The sequence below is a fragment of the Saccostrea echinata genome, unplaced genomic scaffold (genome assembly GCF_033153115.1).
Source record: "Saccostrea echinata isolate AGI-Se365-2 ecotype Australia unplaced genomic scaffold, CSIRO_AGI_Sech_v1 ptg000004l, whole genome shotgun sequence".
Lineage (NCBI taxonomy): Eukaryota > Metazoa > Mollusca > Bivalvia > Ostreida > Ostreidae > Saccostrea > Saccostrea echinata.
The window spans coordinates 7,856,270-7,875,460 of record NW_026889753.1 but is presented as its reverse complement, the minus strand read 5'-3'; the positions used below and the strand labels follow the sequence as shown (position 1 = coordinate 7,875,460).

General features: G+C 34.0%; 1 protein-coding gene across 1 annotated transcript in view; it reads right to left on the bottom strand.

The window, feature by feature from the left end:
• Window positions 1-19,191, bottom strand: part of LOC133179105 (E3 ubiquitin-protein ligase TTC3-like) — a 52,866-nt gene that overhangs the window by 21,542 nt on the left and 12,133 nt on the right. The window contains exons 16-33 of the mRNA XM_061313843.1: window positions 18,388-18,468; window positions 18,190-18,299; window positions 16,034-16,157; window positions 15,767-15,889; window positions 12,999-13,100; window positions 12,483-12,572; window positions 12,148-12,373; window positions 11,772-11,872; window positions 10,481-10,614; window positions 10,067-10,177; window positions 7,826-9,770; window positions 3,464-3,603; window positions 3,290-3,358; window positions 2,958-3,063; window positions 2,751-2,854; window positions 2,552-2,654; window positions 1,333-1,446; window positions 936-1,140 (exon numbers count right to left, since the gene is read on the bottom strand). Coding sequence (XP_061169827.1) covers window positions 936-1,140; window positions 1,333-1,446; window positions 2,552-2,654; window positions 2,751-2,854; window positions 2,958-3,063; window positions 3,290-3,358; window positions 3,464-3,603; window positions 7,826-9,770; window positions 10,067-10,177; window positions 10,481-10,614; window positions 11,772-11,872; window positions 12,148-12,373; window positions 12,483-12,572; window positions 12,999-13,100; window positions 15,767-15,889; window positions 16,034-16,157; window positions 18,190-18,299; window positions 18,388-18,468 — 3,988 coding nt within the window. The remainder of the gene's footprint in view (window positions 1-935; window positions 1,141-1,332; window positions 1,447-2,551; window positions 2,655-2,750; window positions 2,855-2,957; window positions 3,064-3,289; window positions 3,359-3,463; window positions 3,604-7,825; window positions 9,771-10,066; window positions 10,178-10,480; window positions 10,615-11,771; window positions 11,873-12,147; window positions 12,374-12,482; window positions 12,573-12,998; window positions 13,101-15,766; window positions 15,890-16,033; window positions 16,158-18,189; window positions 18,300-18,387; window positions 18,469-19,191) is intronic.

Below are 19,191 nucleotides of genomic sequence, written 5' to 3'. Positions count from 1 at the left end.
TTATCAATGTACCTATTGGTAAGCTCTATTCTAGTGGTATTATCATTGTACCCGTGGATAAGCTTTGTTATAGTGGTATTATCATTGTACCTGTGGGTAAGCTCTGTTTTAGTGGTATTATCATTGTACCTATGGGTAAGCTCTATTCTAATGGTATTATCATTGTACCCGTGGATAAGCTTTGTTATAGTGGTATTATCATTGTACCTAAGGGGTAAGCTCCGTTTTAGTGGTATTATCATTGTACCTATGGGTAAGCTCTATTCTAATGGTATTATCATTGTACCCGTGGATAAGCTTTGTTATAGTGGTATTATCATTGTACCTAAGGGGTAAGCTCCGTTTTAGTGGTATTATCATTGTACCTATGGGTGAGCTTTATTCTAGTAGTATTATCATTGTACCTGTGGGTAAGTTCCGATTTAGTGGTATTATCATTGTACCAATGGGTAACCTATTATCATTGTACCTATGGGTAAGCTCTGTTTTAGTGGTATTATCATTGTACCTGTGGGTAAGCTCTATTCTAGTGGTATTATCATTGTACCTGTGGGTAAGCTCTGTTTTAGTGGTATCATCATTGTACCCGTGGGTAAGCTCTGTTTTAGTGGTATTATCATTGTACCAATCGGTAAGCTGTTTTGGTGGTATTATCATTGTACCTGTGGGTAAGCTCTATTCTAGTGGTATTATCATTGTACCTGTGGGTAAGCTCTGTTTTAGTGGCATTATCATTGTACCCGTGGGTAAGCTCTATTCTAGTGGTATTATCATTGTACCTGTGGGTAAGCTTTGTTTTAGTGGTATTGTCATTGTACATGTGGGTAAGCTCTGTTTTAGTGGTATTATCATTGTACCTGTAGGTAAGCTCTGTTTTAGTGGTATTATCATTGTACCTGTAGGTAAGCTCTGTTTTAGTGGTATTATCATTGTACCTGTGGGTAATCCAAGAGGCTTGGGCTGCGGAACTGCCTGTACGCTGGGGATAGAGGGAGGTAGAATATTGGAGGCTGATGACTGGGAGGAACTCAGAGGTGGGGATGGTGATGATTTTGGCATGGAACCACCAGAAAGAGAACCACTGGCTAAGGCTAGTAATGAAGGAGCACTGGCAGTGCTTGTCATAGTCTGTCCTGTTAGCTGTAATGCAACAGATAGAATGGTTCAATAGTGAACTGTTTATAATGATTGTTCAATGTTATAAAAGGAGCAGTTGTCATACTGAACAATTGAGAGTTATCCATGATATAAAAATCTGATTTTATAGCATTAAATTAAACATTTGAAACTTTTCCCTCAAATTTCATTATGTTTAGTCAAAGTAAGAATTACCAAGTCCAAATTGGGCATCTGTGGTGGCGGGGGAGGAGGAGGAATGAAAATCTGGGGCAGCTCACTCATCCGCTTCCCTCCTTGGATCTGACGTATATGCTCATCAAAGTCAATCTGAATTAAGAGATGATGATCAGAATCAGAAATACAACAACAGAAATCAAAGTTTTTAACTTATCAATGATAAGGTCAAATTTCGAGGCCAAGGTAAACTAAAGAGGTGGTTTATGTACCTCTATTTTATATATTTTTTCCAACTCTTGGTATATGTACATGTATTGAAAACATTTCATCTTTTACTTCTGTGTAAAGTAACATAAGGTAATCATATTAGGCTACCTTCATTTAACATTTCCTATTTGTGTCAAGGTCAAGATCAAATGCAAGTCTGGTGGCATATTTATACCATTCATCTATCTTGGAAGTTAAAATTGAGAATCAACTAGTAATCTGCATCAGATACTGTAAAATCATTTATTTTCATGGGTTCAAAGCTTTGTGGATTGAGGAAAAAAAGTTACTTGGATTGGATTGAGTTGTTAAAACATAAGATAATTTAAAGATTACAAAGCTCACCTCAACTAATGTTCTCTATAAAGGAAGGCAAAGTCTCAAACCAAATGAATGTTTTACTAATGTGCATTCCTAGATGCACATCCATGAAAATTTAGTCTTGGTAGGATTTATCTTGGTATGGGCCTGCTAAAAATCTTTGTTTCAATCTGACACCTGGGAGATGAAGATTTGATCATCCAGGTATGTCAAATTAAGCATCTGAAGCATGTCTGATAGTTTATATCCCTAGATGGATCACCCATCCAAGTTTGGTCAAACAGGGCTTATATTACTATGGAATGGACCTGCTCTGAAAACGCCAACACAAACACCGGGGGTATAGCATAAAGCTCATCTAAACTTTCAAGTCAAAGCATAAAAAGAGTGGTTATGAAACATTAACATTTTGTGAAGAACCAGACTTTGTGGGTTTCTTATTACACAAAACAATGAAAATCAAACCCCCATGAAAATTAGTCAATTCAGAGTATTTTTTTCTCTCCATTCATTTACAGCTTGGTTAAGGCCAATGTCAACTCCCATTGTAGCATTTGAAAAAAAAAAAAAATATGTGTTAAGTTAGAGAATAATGAAGTGGTCAGAGATTTTGCTTTGAAATCTAGATTTTGATGATGTTATAAAAAGTGTTTTTAAGTGCCATTACCTTCAGCCTACTAATGGTTTCCTCACATTTCTGTATAATTCCTTCGTACTGATCTAGGTGTTGCTTAAGGCCTATAGGTAAAGTCCTACCCTCATCCTCCCGCCTAGAAAACAAATATAGTCATAAAAGTGTACACAAGTTACTAATTAACAAAGAAGTTGTCTATACTTGTAAATGTTATACAATCTGTATTGCTTGCCTTTTGACAATCACAGAGACTTTATTCTTATACACCATGTATTCCATTTTTGATCTCTCCAGCATTTGTAATGTAAAATTTTTCTTGACTTGCAGCAATTCAACCTACAAAATAAGATGTACCTCTCCATCAATGTAAAATATCAGAAATACTATTTGACTCTCCTTGAAACAAGGGAACAATTTGAAATCTTGATATTAGATTTACCTCTGCTCTGATTGCCCGTTCACTTTCTTCTTCTCTGAGCTTTCGTAGTTCCTCTCTGTTTCTTACAGCCTCCAATTTCTCTAGATCTAGTTGTGATGTTCGATATCTTGATTGAAAATAAAATAAACATCTTTTAATAACAAAGCATAACGGTGCTTATAACCTAGAACTTGTACACTGGAACAGGATAATGTTTCAATCAAAACCAATTACATAATTATAACTTTCTAAAATTCTCAAGATTCCGTAAAATGTAGTAGGTTACTATTTATTTTGGGGTGGGTGGTTCTAAAAAAAAGTCTACCTGGTTTTGGCACATCACTTGTACCTACCTCTCATCATGTTGTTGTTTTTGAAGATCAAGATATCTCTGGTCTGTTTGATTTTTCTTCTCCCGTAAGCTACAATCAACACGACTTAGTATGTTAAGATCTCTGACAAGTATAACAATTTAATATATCAACTGGACAAAAAAATACGTAAAATCCTGTAAATTGATGGCTTACTCTAGAATAACAGAGGACTGGTTGGTAAGCTCCGTTTTAAGATGGGAAATTTCTTGTTCGTATATCCTAACTTTATCTTCTAATTTTCTTTTCTCCATCTCCAGTTGTAGTGATCTCCCTTTGAAGTCTGTTTCCAAGGACTGAATAAGGTAAAGCTCAAGAATAAGACATTGTTTACATAATATCTGACATCTGACCACAATAGTATACACTGTAGATCACCAAATTTTTGTGACACCTTATTTTTATGAGATTCATATTTGGTATTTATAAGCTAGACAAATTTTTCATGAATTCTTAATATAGCTGTATATAATCTACACTAATAAAAAAATGTGTGAGGACGAAATTTTTGTGAGCAGACTGTCTCACATAATTAAATGAAAATAAAGGTCTAGCTTATAAAGTACCATGATTATTAAATTTGAAAAGTATGTTTTATACAATAAACATGATATAATTGAAGACAGAACCCATATAACTACAAAATTATGATCCTCACTATTGTGTAAGAATTCAACTTCATATTTTCTTGATTCTTCCTGCTCAGTTGATAAATTTAATTATTAGTTTAGTATTAAATGTTTTCAGGATTCCACAATCAACAGTACACTGTACATGCACCCTTGAGTTCTGTGTCTTAAAATCAGTGATGTAGTTAAGATATGTATACTCCAAGTTGTTTTATTTCACACTGCTAAAATTTCAGAGTTATTTGTAATGGTTTTCATTTCACATGTAAGGTGTGTGTCTTTTAACACAGTACAGTCAAACCTCGTTATCTTGATCTCCATGTGACCATGAATAAAATTTGAGATATCCAAGGATTCAAGATATCTGGGGGTGAAAATACTTAAGGAATAAGGGGTTGGGACTTCAAAATCACTTTCTTGACATCTCCATGGTATTTGAGATATCAGTGTTCAAGATACGAAGTTCAACTATATATTATTTGATCTGATAACCTGATTCACTTCGAGTTTCATGAAGAAATTTAAACAACTGTGCTAATATTTCCCAATCTATGTACTAAAGAATCATGTATTTGTGTATATTGATTTCTTGATTAACAAGTCCCTTGCATTACTTGCATGCAGAGGTGTTAATTTATTTTAAAGTGACAGATAAAATATTGCTCAGAACTGTAGCAGTAAATATGAAATATTCTATGGGGGTACTCCTAATTTGTCAAAGCAAAAATTTAGGGCAAACTCTGTTTAATTTTCTTCAAAAAATGTTAAAAATTAATATATAACCACCATTCCTTTTCCAGATGAAATACAGAACCAACTGTACTGAAATATGTGAAATGAGAAAATATGTGTTGAAATAACATTATACCAAATTTACACTTACAAATTGCTTCCAAAACAAAAGTAGACAAATATACTAAATACATCCAAAAATCACTACTGTAACAGTCATATAACTGCTTTTTTATCAAAGAGGACTAAAGCCATGAAAATAATAAATAAAATCATAAATTTACAATGAATATTAAATAAAGCTGAAAGAAAACCATTACTTCATAACATAGCAGAACTACTTGTGTTGGTGATACAAATGCCCCCGCTGATATACCGAATTCATCAGTCTGAAATCCATCTGCAACAATTATATTTTGCGACTGAGGAAACACTGTACATAAGTACTAAATAGAATGAATGGTTCACAACGAGAAATATTCCTGAGTAAAAGAAGGTTGCAAACTACAATCTACATTGCAGAGTTGTCATTCATTTCTCTCTGACACCTATGCAATGGGCTCACATCAAGATTTTTAACATGAAGTAAAAACCATGATATTCCTAGGGTTATTTCAAATTAAACTAATAATTCTAGATCTATTTAGTAAATATCTACCTTTAACATGTCTATAATGTCACATGCTGAAATATGATTTTATGGGGTTTTTTGGTTTGTTTTTTAATTCAAAAAGTTGATAATAGTTTAAAACTATCTAACATGGTTTGACCAGTAGACGCTTTCCAACTTTATTCACGCATAGGATACCACATGAGAGTGGGCGTGTACCAATCAACCAATTAAAACACATTTTATAGAATGTAACCCATAATTCAAATTGTTCAACTGTAATATCCAATTGTGTCTTCATTCAATAAATTGCTATTTCAATCTTAGTGTATACTTTCAAGTGAGATTTGTGGTAAAAACAATTTTGAAGTTGTGTTAAGTATAGAATGCAATAAAATGAGGTTAGAGCAAAATGAGAAAAAAATGTAAACAATGGTTAAGTTAAAGTTCATGATCATTATGAAAACAAGAGGCCCATGGGCCTTGAATCGCTCTTCTGATAAACTGTACAACCTATCACTTCTATTTGAAGCCTCGAAGTATCCTGTATATTTAGATAAACCCTTGAAATTCCAATTCACACTCTGAGAACCCAAGATGATTCTAAGCCAATTAGTACCTGAGAGTTGGTCATGGTGACCTACTTATCACTTGTCATTCTCTGAGGACCCATCAACTAAGTTTGATGATTCTAAGCCAATTAATACCTAAAATATTTTTTAAAATTATAGCCATAAAATTTTATAAGTAGGTCAAAGTGACCTACTTTTCCATTGTTTTACTCCAAGGACCCAAGATGCATCAACTGACAAAGTTTGATGACTCTAAGCCAATTAGTACCTGTAATATTTAATTAAAGCCATAAATTTTCAAAAGTAGGTCACCGTGACCTACTTTTCAGTTGCTGTACTCCGAGGACCAAAGATACATCGACTGACAAAGTTTGATGATTCTAGCCAATAAGTACCCAAAATATTTAATTACAGCCATAAATTTTCAAAAGTAGGTCACGGTGACCTACTTTTCAGTCAACCTACTCCGAGGACCAAAGATGCATCAACTGACAAATTTTGACGTTTCTAAGCCAAATAATTCCTGAAAATATTAAATACAGCCATAAAATTTCAAAAGTAGGTCACAGTGACCTACTTTTCAGTTGTTGTACTCCGAGGACCCAAGACACATCAACAAAGTTTAATGATTCTAAGCCAATTAGTACCCGAAATATTTGATTAAAGCCATAAATTTTCAAAAGTAGGTCGACGTGACCTACTTTTCAGTTGTTGTACTCCGAGGACCCATGACGCATAAACTGACAAAGTTTATGATTCTAAGCCAATTAGTACCCGAAATATTTAATTAAAGCCATAAATTTTCAAAAGTAGGTCATGGTGACCTACTTTTTAGTCGACCTACTCTGAAGACCCAAGATGCATCAACTGACAAAGTTTGATGATTCTAAGCCAATTAGTACCCGAAATATTTAATTAACACCATAAATTTTCAAAAGTAGGTCACTGTGACCTACTTTTTAGTCGACCTACTCCGAAGACCCAAGATGCATCAACTGACAAAGTTTAATGATTCTAAGCCAATTAGTATCTGAAATATTTAATTATAGTCATATAAATTGAAAAGTAGGTCACGGTGACCTACTTTTCAGTTGACCTTTTTTGAGGACCCAAGATGCATCAACTTACAAAGTTTTATGATCATAGGACTTAAAATGTCCAAATTATGCCTCTAAAACGCTTTGAAATCGAATGCCTGCAAAGTTCAAAAAGTAGGTCACTGTGACCTACTTTTTAATAAATATGTTTTATGGCCCCATGATGCATCATCTTACAAGATTTAATGATTCTAAGCCTCCCCGTATTCGAATTAATGACCTTAATTGTTTTAAAAAAGATTAGCCATAAAATTCAAAAAGTAGGTCAAGGTGACCTACATTTTAGTTGACGTACTTTGAGGACCCAAGATGCATCAACTGACAAAGTTTGATGATCATAGGCCTTAAATTGTTCAAAATATGCCTCTAAATCATTTTGAAAAAGAATGGCCGCAAAATTTAAAAAGTAGGTCACCGTGACCTACTTTTGAGTCAACATGATATGAGGTCCTTAGATGCACCAACTGACAAGATTTGATGATCCTAGTCCTTATAGTAAGCAAAATATCAACATTTTAATAAAATGTAATTTTTGGTCAACTTTGAAGTGACCTTTGGCTCAGAAGAGCTAATTATGATTTCATTTAATTACTCTTGACGTTTTGTTGAAATGAATGTGTAATACCAAATTAAAACTGATATACGGAATTAAATATTAAATTTTCATTTTAACAGATCTGACAATTTGTTCTTTTGACATGTTTGAATTCAAAAATCTTTTTTGATAGGTCCTAAATGGACTTCTGTAATATATTTACATGATGCCTTGTTATTTGCTACCTCTACCATGTCTACTACAAGAGTTTTAGGATGTGACAAATTCACAAAAAATAAGAATATTATACATGCCCAAGTGACAACATCCAACATTATCATACCTGTGCTTTAATGGTCCATTCCCTTAGCATCGCATCTCGTTCCTGGACTTGAGACTGCAATCTGGCCATATTGTTCTTCATTTGTTCACAATCCTCTTGACTACGTAAATATTCTATCCTGTATGGCTCATACGGATCAGTGTTCATCTCACTGTCTCGTTTTTCCACACAGATTTGACTGCCTTTATCAGCATGACTCCCAAAAACAGTGGACAGAGTAGACGAAACAGATGATTCAGTCACTGACGTCCCTATAGATATACTACTAAATGGTCCGGATGCAAAAGACGGAAGATTTAAAGGGGGTGGGGGAGTAGAAAAATTTGAAACATTTGGAATACAAGAAATACCCTCACTGACACTAGTCTCTGAAGTACTTGACCAGATACTTGGGTTCACTGTAGAAAGTGGTGCGTTTGAATTGTAACTGTTGACCGTTGACAAAGAAATGGGTAAAGAAAGGGGAGGGGGAATTCTCTCCATTGTGTGTAAAGCTGGAAAACTGTTGTCAACTGTGGATATAGGAGGTTTGCTAGAATAAGGGAAAGTGGAAGTTGAGGGTGGATGACAGCTTGGTGTTTGTTGCAAAGGGTCCGTCAAATTTTTCTGATAATGACTTTTCATGAAATGTTCAGCATAATTTTTCTTCTGTCTTTTATCCAAAGAGCTCATAGACATTTGTGAGTACAGAGACTTGTTGTCTAATGGCCAAACTGAAGAAACTGAACTTTGCTTTTTCTTGAAGTCTTTCCATATATCTTGTGTAACACGGTTATATGTCTCTTGACGTTCTGCAGGGGAAACATTCTTCCCCAAGAAGAGTCTTTCAACCACATCATCTGCAATCTCCTTAACCATCTCAGTGTCTATTCTATTGATTTCCTTTTCTGCAGCAATACTAGCCTCTGACTGAAGTGACATAACAGGGGGCATCTGAGAGAACTGAGAAGGGATTTTTAGAGGCTGTGGCACTGCAAGTCCTTGCCAAGTTTTATCTGAAGCACGTCCATTCTCAGACACTGTAGGGGAACTAGACATGAAAAAAGATTTGTCCTTCACAAATGTGGATGCCACAGGAGAACTCCTATAGGCCTTTGCCATAAGATCATACGACAAATCACTTCCGGATCTTTCACTCAGATCCGACTTGGAACTACTCCGACTGGATACATCCAGGTTTTGTTTTAAGTCACCTACTCTTCCATTTTCAGTCTGAAGCTTGACACTGGAGGAGGCTCTGCCTGATCTTGTGCTAGAAAAATCTGAATTCAGGCTCTCTGTCTCATCATCACTTGCTGAATCACTGTCACTATCAGAGGATGAAGACAGAGAATCTATAGCATCTAGATCCTTCGGACTTATCTTGTTCTTATTTTTCTTCTTTTTTGTTGGTGATATCAAATGAATGTCATCAATGCTGTCCATTTTGGAGCCTGATCTTGTTGGCCCCAAGTCAAAATCATCGTCCAAACTTGCGATGGATCCTTTTTTTATTACACTACCAAAGTCGTCCAATGAATCCACACCTGATGCAATCACAGGGTAGGGACTGGGGAATGTTTTGATTTTTTCTTCACTTGTCACACAACTTGCAGATGAATTGAAAGAAGTTGAAGGAGAAAATATATCACTTTGATTATCACTTCTAGCAGAGTTTGAATGTTTTCCTACTGTTTTCCACACATTATTTGAGTTACTCATGATTAACGTCTGTCTAGCCTGGCCACGAGCCAGTGATATTTCCCTAGCTTTCACTGAATCCTTTAACAAACACACAATGTCATCTATCATTGCAAATTTCAGTGACTGTTTAAGAAAATTGCTAAGTCCTCCCACTTGTTCTATTTTTTCCTTAGCATCCTTTGGGAAATCTTCAATCATGGAGGTAAGCTTACCATCCTCTATATGAAGTGGTCCATGTGCTTTAAGAAGATCCTCAAAAAATCTACAAAAGAAAATCCATTATTGACCTTTGTAGATATAATCACTTACATGTATATCTCCGGTACTACATATATCTGAAAGATACATGTATTTGATGAAAATTTTCCCATTTGAATAAAAATAAAATTTCTTTGTCAAGCAAATACTTTAAAATATACACTATACCTTGTATTCTCTTCATATTAGCCTGAACTACCAGAAACATATGAAGTGAACATACATGTATGTGAAGAAATTTCAAGCACTTTGGCTTAATACAAAGAGAAGAATTCAAGCCTGTGGTGTTAATGTACTTACGAGAAAAGATTTTCTGTAATTTCATCATACAAAGTCTTCCCTATTTTGGATTCGTATGAGCTTTCAAAAGCCTGAACCTTCTCATGAATGTTTGTTGGTACGGAAAAGTCTCTACAAAGAATAAATAATGAAGTAAAATAAAATACAAGTCCTTATATGCAGAGACCAATAAAGGTGAATTTCATCCATTTCATATTATCATGGCTAAGATATGAACAGAATACATTTTCAACTTCCACATCTTGAACAACAGTATGTCAAATAACAGAGATATGTATAAATTAGCAGTAATGGTCCTAACTTAGTGTAAACCTAAATCTCAACTTAAATATCTCAAATAACTTGTTATGCAGATTTTCATTATCAATTAATTCATTCATTCAATCATTCATGCATAGTCTTTTTCATTTTTACTTAGTTGGAGAGTCTGGAATGGAGTGCTCATTCAGCAAAGTCTTCTCCTTTTCATCTGTAAAGTTCACTTCCACAGGGATGGTCTGTTTTACAGCCTTCTCTTTCTTTTTCTTGTTCTTCTGTTTTTTAGTTCCCTGAAATAAACAGTATTTTTTGCAATTTAATGGCACTGTATTAACTTTTATACTAATTAGAAATGTATCACTTAAACAGTTGCTCTGATATTTGTTCTCATGAGGGAAACATATTCACTGTTTCAGTGCCAGGTAATATTAGAACTGCCAACATCATCAAATGAAAAATCGTAAGGAGGAAGGCCATAGGCCCCTTAGGCCCCCAGCTAAATATACCTTAAGGTCAAGATCTAGTAAATGAAAGGTGCCTACAGATTTTTCAAATTTGAGAAATGAGTTCTTTTAATGACCCTTTACAAATATAGCTTGGTAAAATAAGGTGTTTCGGGACATAATTTTTTGATAAACTAGACGAAAAAACATATTTCAAACTGTAATTTTTAATGAAAACCGAAGAAAGTCAGGTATAAATTTCCGAGATTTTTCCATCTCAGATAAAAGAAATGTAGCAATATTGCCTACAGTTTCTCAGAAAACGGTTTTTCGTTTCTTCTTAACCTCTACTTCAAAATGATATTAAATTGAATATAGATATCGGGGTTACTTTTGACATGATTTCAAATTGAATAAAATCAAAATGCTTCATTTCCCACATAATTCTATTACAGCTGTAAAGTACGGGAAAAAATAAACTTAAATCAATTATGACGTCATAATGGATCTAGCACTAAAAAGACAGTCTAAAATCATTTACTAGATCTTGACCTTAAAATGATTTAGAACACAAGTTAGCATAAAAACGGACAATGACAATGAAAATACATGCAAGTGCTGTAAGGATTATGACTTTTGTATTATAATAGTGAAAACTGAAGGTGGACAGCTATGAAAATACCAGTATTTTAAATGTTTGACGGAGAGAAACAGAGATCGTAAGGATAAATAGATAAATCTTAAGGCGCATTTTAGACGCTCAAATCGTAAGCCTTACACCAAAATTGTAAAGGTTGGCAGCTCTGTAATATGTCAAATTCCAGGCCTTCTTACCTTACATGAACACTTTTAGAAATGGTAACAAGTAATTTTGCCACTAAGTGGAAGTTGTCTAATTTTTAGGCACAAATCTTCTTACCTTACATGAACACTTTTAGAAATGGTAACAAGTAATTTTGCCACTTAGAGGAAGTTGTCTAACTTTAAGGCACAAATCTTCTTACCTTGTACTTGCTGAGTTTCACATCCTCGTCATCTTTGCGAAGAACAGAAACTGGCTTTGTGTGATCAGGGAGTTTAACTTCCCCTTTCCCTGCCTCTCCCCCTGAAATATCACAAGAATCCTCACAGAGTAGAATACATTTACACTCTGATAATACACGATACAGGAAAAGATGAATGATGAAACACAAACACTGTTTTAACTAATGCTGGAGTTTTGAAAACAATACGGCTTCTTACAATAAATATACCTTTATGATTAGTGTCATGAAACAAAAAGTTCTAATGAAAGTCTAGTGTTAGAAAGCAGACACTTTGAATTCCATAAAGCTGAATTGAAGTTCAGTGAAGAAGAATATCTACCAATATATAACCTACCTGTTGCCACCCCAGGCCTTTGACTCTCAGGTTTATCCTGAAGCATCTGTTCCACGTCTTCCACAAGATCAGATTTCTCTTCTTTATTCTCCATCTTCTTTTTCATTTTCTGTTCCTTTTTCTCCATCTTTTTCTGAATTTTATCTTGACTCGATGGAGGCATCTTCAATACTGGCTTTTTCTTCTTCTCCTGCTTTTTATTTGTTTCTGCTTTCTCTGATTCAAACTGGAAAAAGAAAATTCTAGGATGAGTCATTTTTCTCTGTGATTCAGTCTTTCAAACTTAACATTTCCTGATGTAATTAATGCTAATTCACACCTTTTACAATACTTACAATTTTCTCATTAGTATCTGGTCTGAATATTGATATTTTTACGATGACTGTACCACAGTTAGGGGTAGGACATGGTTTTTCCAACATATCCTAAAAGACAATACAATTCTGTTCACTACTATTATGAAATAATTCATTAACATGGTCCCCATCTCAAAGGGCTCATATTTTAATAACAGACAACAAAGCTTTGACTAATGGGGTTGTCCACAGGTATCAGATGTAATATACAGTCAAACCTTGTTATCTCAAACTAGATAAGACTGAGAAAAAACATCTGAGATATCTGGAAATTCAAGATATTGAGGGAAAATACTTAAAGAAAAAGTGCTTGGGACTTCCAAATCACTTCGACATATCCTCTGTATTTGAAATATTGATGTTCAAGATACCGAAGTTCAACTGTATAATTATGGAACAAAATAAATAAAAGGTAAAATGCTCCTCTAAATGCAAGGGAATCATTTATTGAACCATACATTACAGATGCATTTAAAACATGCCATGAATTCCTACCTTATCCCCAATTTTTTCTCCCTGTTTGGATTTGTAGACTCTCCAACAGTTATAATGGAATTCTATTTTACATTTGGCTTGACAGATAACTCTGACAAATCCCTGAAACACAAGAATGCTAACTAAGTAAAACAGTCAAAGTTTACACTCTTACTAGAAAATGGACATACCCTTCACAGTTGAGAATGAATATGACAGATTATTATATAGTCTTTTTATAGTCCCTATATAATCTATACAAATGCAAACGGTTCATAACACTACATATTCATTGGATTTGAAGCCGTATTCACCGGAGGGTCAGTGAGCGGCATTGTGACATCACAATCAAATCCTCAAACAACGAGACTCATTTTGGCTGTCATTATTTACTACTACAGTAGATCTGGAATACTTTCAGATATCTTTCCCTATCTATTCTTTCTTACAAAGTTAGAAATCTACTCTACCAACAAAGTCCTTACTCTGCTGACAAGATTTGTATCAAAATATGTCATACAACTTGCTGAAAAAAATATCCAGAGTTAAACATTATAGGATAATCAAAACAAGAGGCCCATAGGCCTTGACAGTTACCTGAGTATTATGAGTTTCTCAGGGTATAACTACTTTAGCTTCTCCTGGAACTAGAACTCCGGTCTCATGAGACAAAATAATATGGTTTTCTTTTATACAAATTGTCTCCTAGAAGTCCAGGAGTAAAAAGATAAGGTACACTGTATAATTATTTCAATAAATGACTAACTTAAGCACACCCTTGTGCCTGATCCCTGGAACCTGGGAACATGAATTCTATTATTTTTGCAGAGGGCTAGCTGCCCATTATAATCATGCAAACAATTTGCCTACTATGTGCCCATGAGAAACGAAGTACTGTAGTTTCATCATTATTCATGGAACACCAATTTTCTTGGATTTCATTGTTGAGTTGATCCAAGAAATAAAATGTTCATTTACGTTTGGTGCCTCCATTTTGATTTATGATAAACCTTCAAAAAGCCTATTCCAATTTTTATTACTATATGCAAATACCCTCCTCCAATTTTTCCCAACAGGCAGACTTTTTAAACATATTTTATCATGTTTAGAATTTTTTTTTAAGAAAAAATACTATTTGATAATTATCTGGCAATTTTGAGTCAAAATGTTTTAATATTTGCAAAAAGATAAACAAAGATAATGTAGATCTGTCAACAAGGTGCATATACCAATCAGTGGTATTACCCCCAAGGATGATAATCAGGTGTAAATGTATTATTCTCAAACAATCTAATGGTCAAATCCCAATTATCACCTGCTCAATGAAAACACAAATTATCGTTAAATAAATATTCCAGTAGAAATAATTCATACCTCTCTGTTCATAATAGGTTAAAATCATACAAATTGTAAACACAATTTAATGCTAATTTGACTTTTATTTAAAAACATTTTTTTTTGTTAAAAACGAGATAATGGGTATGTACCCAGGTATGTTGCGGAAGTCCTGCGACCCTTCAAGGCTTGTTTGTTGTCCATTTTGCATGTTTAAGCGTGAAGTATCCAGCAAGTGTGGATGTGTTAACAGTTTGTTCTACAAACAAGGAGGTCTCAATGTCACTGTCAAGTATAGAAACAACATGCTGTGCTTGTGAAAATAAGTCTCTAAATGCTTGAATGTTCCCACTTTTAAAAATACACACGAGCAAAAAATAAATATACTGCTTGTACTCGTTTTTAAATATATTATAAACTCTTAAAATTGTAAATGGCGTGAATGTTCCCACAGAAGCATAAAGTGAGAGAAAAAATGAAAAGGTAGTGGTAGGACCATTATCCTTGAATTTACGCATCCTCAAAACTAAGATTTTTACTAAATCAATGAAAATTGATGCCCATGATTATTAATGAAACAACAGTATGTTTTCAGAGTTGTAATGTACTTTCATATATGACCAACTTAGCCCTAGCCTGGGGACTGAACAAATTTCATACTTTGGGCTGAGGGACAAGTCTTCATAATAATCATGTTAACTGGCTAGCTGTTATATTTAATATGCATGTTCAATATAATAAGACAAACTTGTTTCCACCCTGCGCCATGAGTGCACACACATTGTCCAACCCGGCAGACCCACACAGACTATGGACAAGAAATTTAAAGTTTGTGTTCCTTGTTACCCATACATGATACATACCTATATTGGTTTGAATTGGTTGAGCAGTTCCAGAGAAGAAACTGACAGTATTCAAAAGTTTACCATCCACACAAGATAATGGAAGAAAACAGAGCAATAGGTCACCAGAGTCACTCAGGTGACCTACAAATGCCAACAGCTTGATCAGAATAATTATAAAGGTACATGTATTAAGAGATTTCAAGGATCATAAAATCATAAATACTCAATATTCATAAGCACATGAAGGTAATTATCACTGCAAAAAATAATGACATTTGACCAAGGCAAAGAGTGGAATAACCCATTAAGAACTAGTTTTATTTTCCTCCTTCGGAGCAGTCACACAAAGGAAATCTTACATTATTGCTTTTGAAATAAAATTTTATAATACTTTTTGTGGGATTCAAATTTCCAAACTTAAAAGGTGAACTTAATCATCAACCACCTTTTTTTTCCAAATTCAAGGTAGAAGTTTAAAAATTCAGTCTATATGCTTAGATAAAAATAACACACAAGTAATTAGACTCTGTCAAAGATATTTTAACATAAATCTTCCAGATACTTGAAAGTTTCCCAACACCACAAACAGTATAGTAAAATGGATCTTACTTTATAATCATGGTCTGACTGGTAGATAACAATTCTATCATCATCACTGTCACAGTGTATTCGACATGTAGCATCGGGTGGAGGGGGATTCAGGGCCAAATGTAATAAATCTGTCAGCAATGCCTGTAAAAAGTTAATGTTTTAGATTAGTCACATAGCATTGCTGTTTTACTGCAATAACTTAGGTAAGCCACAAATCTGGCACTTGGTCTAAAATATGATACTTTCATATGAAATTTGCTACTTTTCATGTATTTAAACACTCACAAGCAGTTTATCAGGCACACTTTCCTCAATGACTATGGTTGTTCCTGGCCAATAGAAGGTGATGCACTTCACATTGTTTACCATGTGAAGGCCATGTTTAATAAAATCTATTGCTTGTCCATACCTACAAAAAATATCAACATTTATAATAAAGTGCCCCGCCACAGCATGATACGCCCGTCAAATATTGTTCAATTATCACAAACATTTTAGAGTGCAAGAAAATCAAGTCAACCTTGATACACGCATTTCCATGATTTTTCCATTCCTTATAATATTTGTTTATACATTTCCTGTGGTGTAGGCATGAATTATAACAAATATTACATTATAGATCCTCAACTGGTTAGAGCTTGACAAATGCCCATTTGCAGCCCCCCCCCCCCCCCCCCCCCTTTTTATATTTGTGAGACATGATGCTCTGAAATTTGTTAGTTGATATTTTCAAAAAATTAAATAAAAATATCATATTATTCAATATGAATTTATCTTAACAACTTAATCTATACCAAATTAATTTTAAAATAAAGGACTGGCCATCAAATGAAATATGCTATAAACTGACCAGCAGTTCTTCTGTTTAATTCCCAAAGGATACAGATAAGAAGTGCTTGATCAGATATGCTCTAACAGAAATGATTGAGACAGCTAGCCTTCCTACACTGAACTCATTAATTAATCTTTAACTGGATGCATGTCCACTCATTACTCCCAAGGGATGAATGGATCTGCGCTATCTGCTTTGTAGTGCAATTAAAATGCATATTTATGTCATACTGAAATTAAATTTGAAAACAAAGATCTTTTTTTCAATTTGTTACAAAGATTTATAAAAAGAAAAAAAATGTAATCTTGATGCAACATTTTTAATAAGGTTTCTGCTTGACTCTTACATTTGTAGGGACTATCTACCATAATTAAAACTTTTTTTTTAAATACTTGATTTTTTTTAGACTCAATGTCAGACTGGTTTTAAGCTGCAATTCATATGGAGAACCGGCATGCTATTTCCAATATCACCCCCCCCCCCCCTTCCGAGTATAATTAGTTTTAATTAATTAGATTAATATAAGATATCAAATTAGTTTAAATAATACATATAATACAATATCAAATTAGTTTTAATTACTTTTCACCAAATTCATTTTAAAAGTTAGGCTAGCCCACAAAAACTATGTAATCCAACATGGCTGATTCCTCTGCCCAATTCCCAAGAGATACAGATAACACCTGCTTGATCAGAGATGCTCTACCAGTTAGCTCCTCACACTAAACTCATTAATTTCTCTCTAATTTGACATGCAATTTTCTGTTATCAAAATTCTCCTTGACCAGTGCTTGATAATTACACCCATGGGAGAGGTGGAATTTCTCTTGTAACATTATATTTGTTATAGATTGCTGTAAAGTATATAATGAAAAAAATAAGTATTTTCTTGATTTTAACATTTTTTTAATAAGGATACTGCAACACTTTTACATTTTTTGGAATTGTGTAATATAATAGTAAAAAGACAGTTTTTTTTTTAAAATTTCACTTAAATTAAAGGTCACAATAACCTTGAAATAGGTTGCGACACACCTTCTACCTAAGATGCATAAACTGGCCAAGTTTGATGATTCTAAGTCTAATAGTTTTCTAGTTATGAGCCGGACAGGATTTTTCCATATTTGGCCATAGCATCTTAATTAAAGGTCAGAACGACCTACTTTTTGTGCGCGACACACCGTCTACCCAAGAAGTATCAGCTGACAAAGTTTGATAATCCTAGGCCTAATAGTATTAAAGTTACGAGCCGGACACGAGAAAAGCTAACAGACAGACAGACGGACGGACATGAACGCCATAACATAATACGTCCCGTCTAAAGACGGGCGTATAAAAATAGAGAATTGCTTCCATTCATTGTTAGTGAACTGATATGTTAGACTGATACATGTATATTGTTGAAAGTGTGATTGATATAATATTCCATTTACTGTCAAAATATATCTCAAAGATAGGAAAGTAATCTATTGGGAGATGAAGAAGCAGTTTATAAATGATCATTAACATAAATTTCCAATGAAATGATACATGTATGTAGACAAGTACATTAAATGAATTAAAAATCATAAGTCATGCAAATAAGAATACAAAACATCTACATGTATACCTGTTGAGAAATGTATATGCCTTCCCTAGTCCGTAATATGCCAGAGGAAATCTAACATCAGAATGCTTTGATCGAATGTCGTTAAACTTCTCAATACCTTCCATGATCATCTTCAAGAAAATAAGTTCCCATTGAAAACCTTTTCAGAAGTTAATTTTCTATAACAGTTGTTATTTTGTGATGATCTGAATAAAGTACCTTATAGATTCCTGTTGATACTGCAGAGATTCCATAGGCGTATTTAGTGGCCACCACATTCACTTTCTCAATAAGCAATTGCTAAAAAATATTTAAAAAGGATGCTTTTGAGTTAATATGACACAAAATGGCTGTTGCTGATTTTTCCTACGTATTCCTATGTAAAACTTTGATTCCCCCATTGTGGCCCCACCCTACCCCTAGGGGTCATGATTTGAACAAACTTGAATTTACACTACCTAACGATGCTTCCATTTAAATGTGACTAATCATGGCTTTGCTGTTCTTGAGAAGATTTTTATTTCCTATGTATTTCTACCAGGGTTAGAAACTCCCTAAAATTACAACTCGCAAATAATTGCGAGTACCAAGAAAGTGAACTCGCAATTTTATAAGCCTACTCGCAATTTTCATATAAAGTTAAATTATATATAAATTAAATACATGCTGTACATGTAACTTAAGGAAAAAGTAACTATTGTACAATACACAAAATACAACTACAGTGTGACTTTTAGTTAAATTACTGATTTAAATCAAAAGCATTGCGTTCTGTCATACTATGTAATTTTGTTACAGTTTCAATGCAAAAAAATTAACTCGCAAGTTTTTGCGAGTTACCTAATTTTTAACTCGCAATTTGGGAATTCTAACTCGCGTTTTGCGAGTTGTATATAGTGAATTTCGAACCCTGTTCTACTGTATATAAAAACTTTGATCGCCTATTGTGGCCCCACCCTACCCCCAGGGGTCATGATTTGAACAAACTTGAATATGCACTACCTGAGTATGCTTGCATATAAA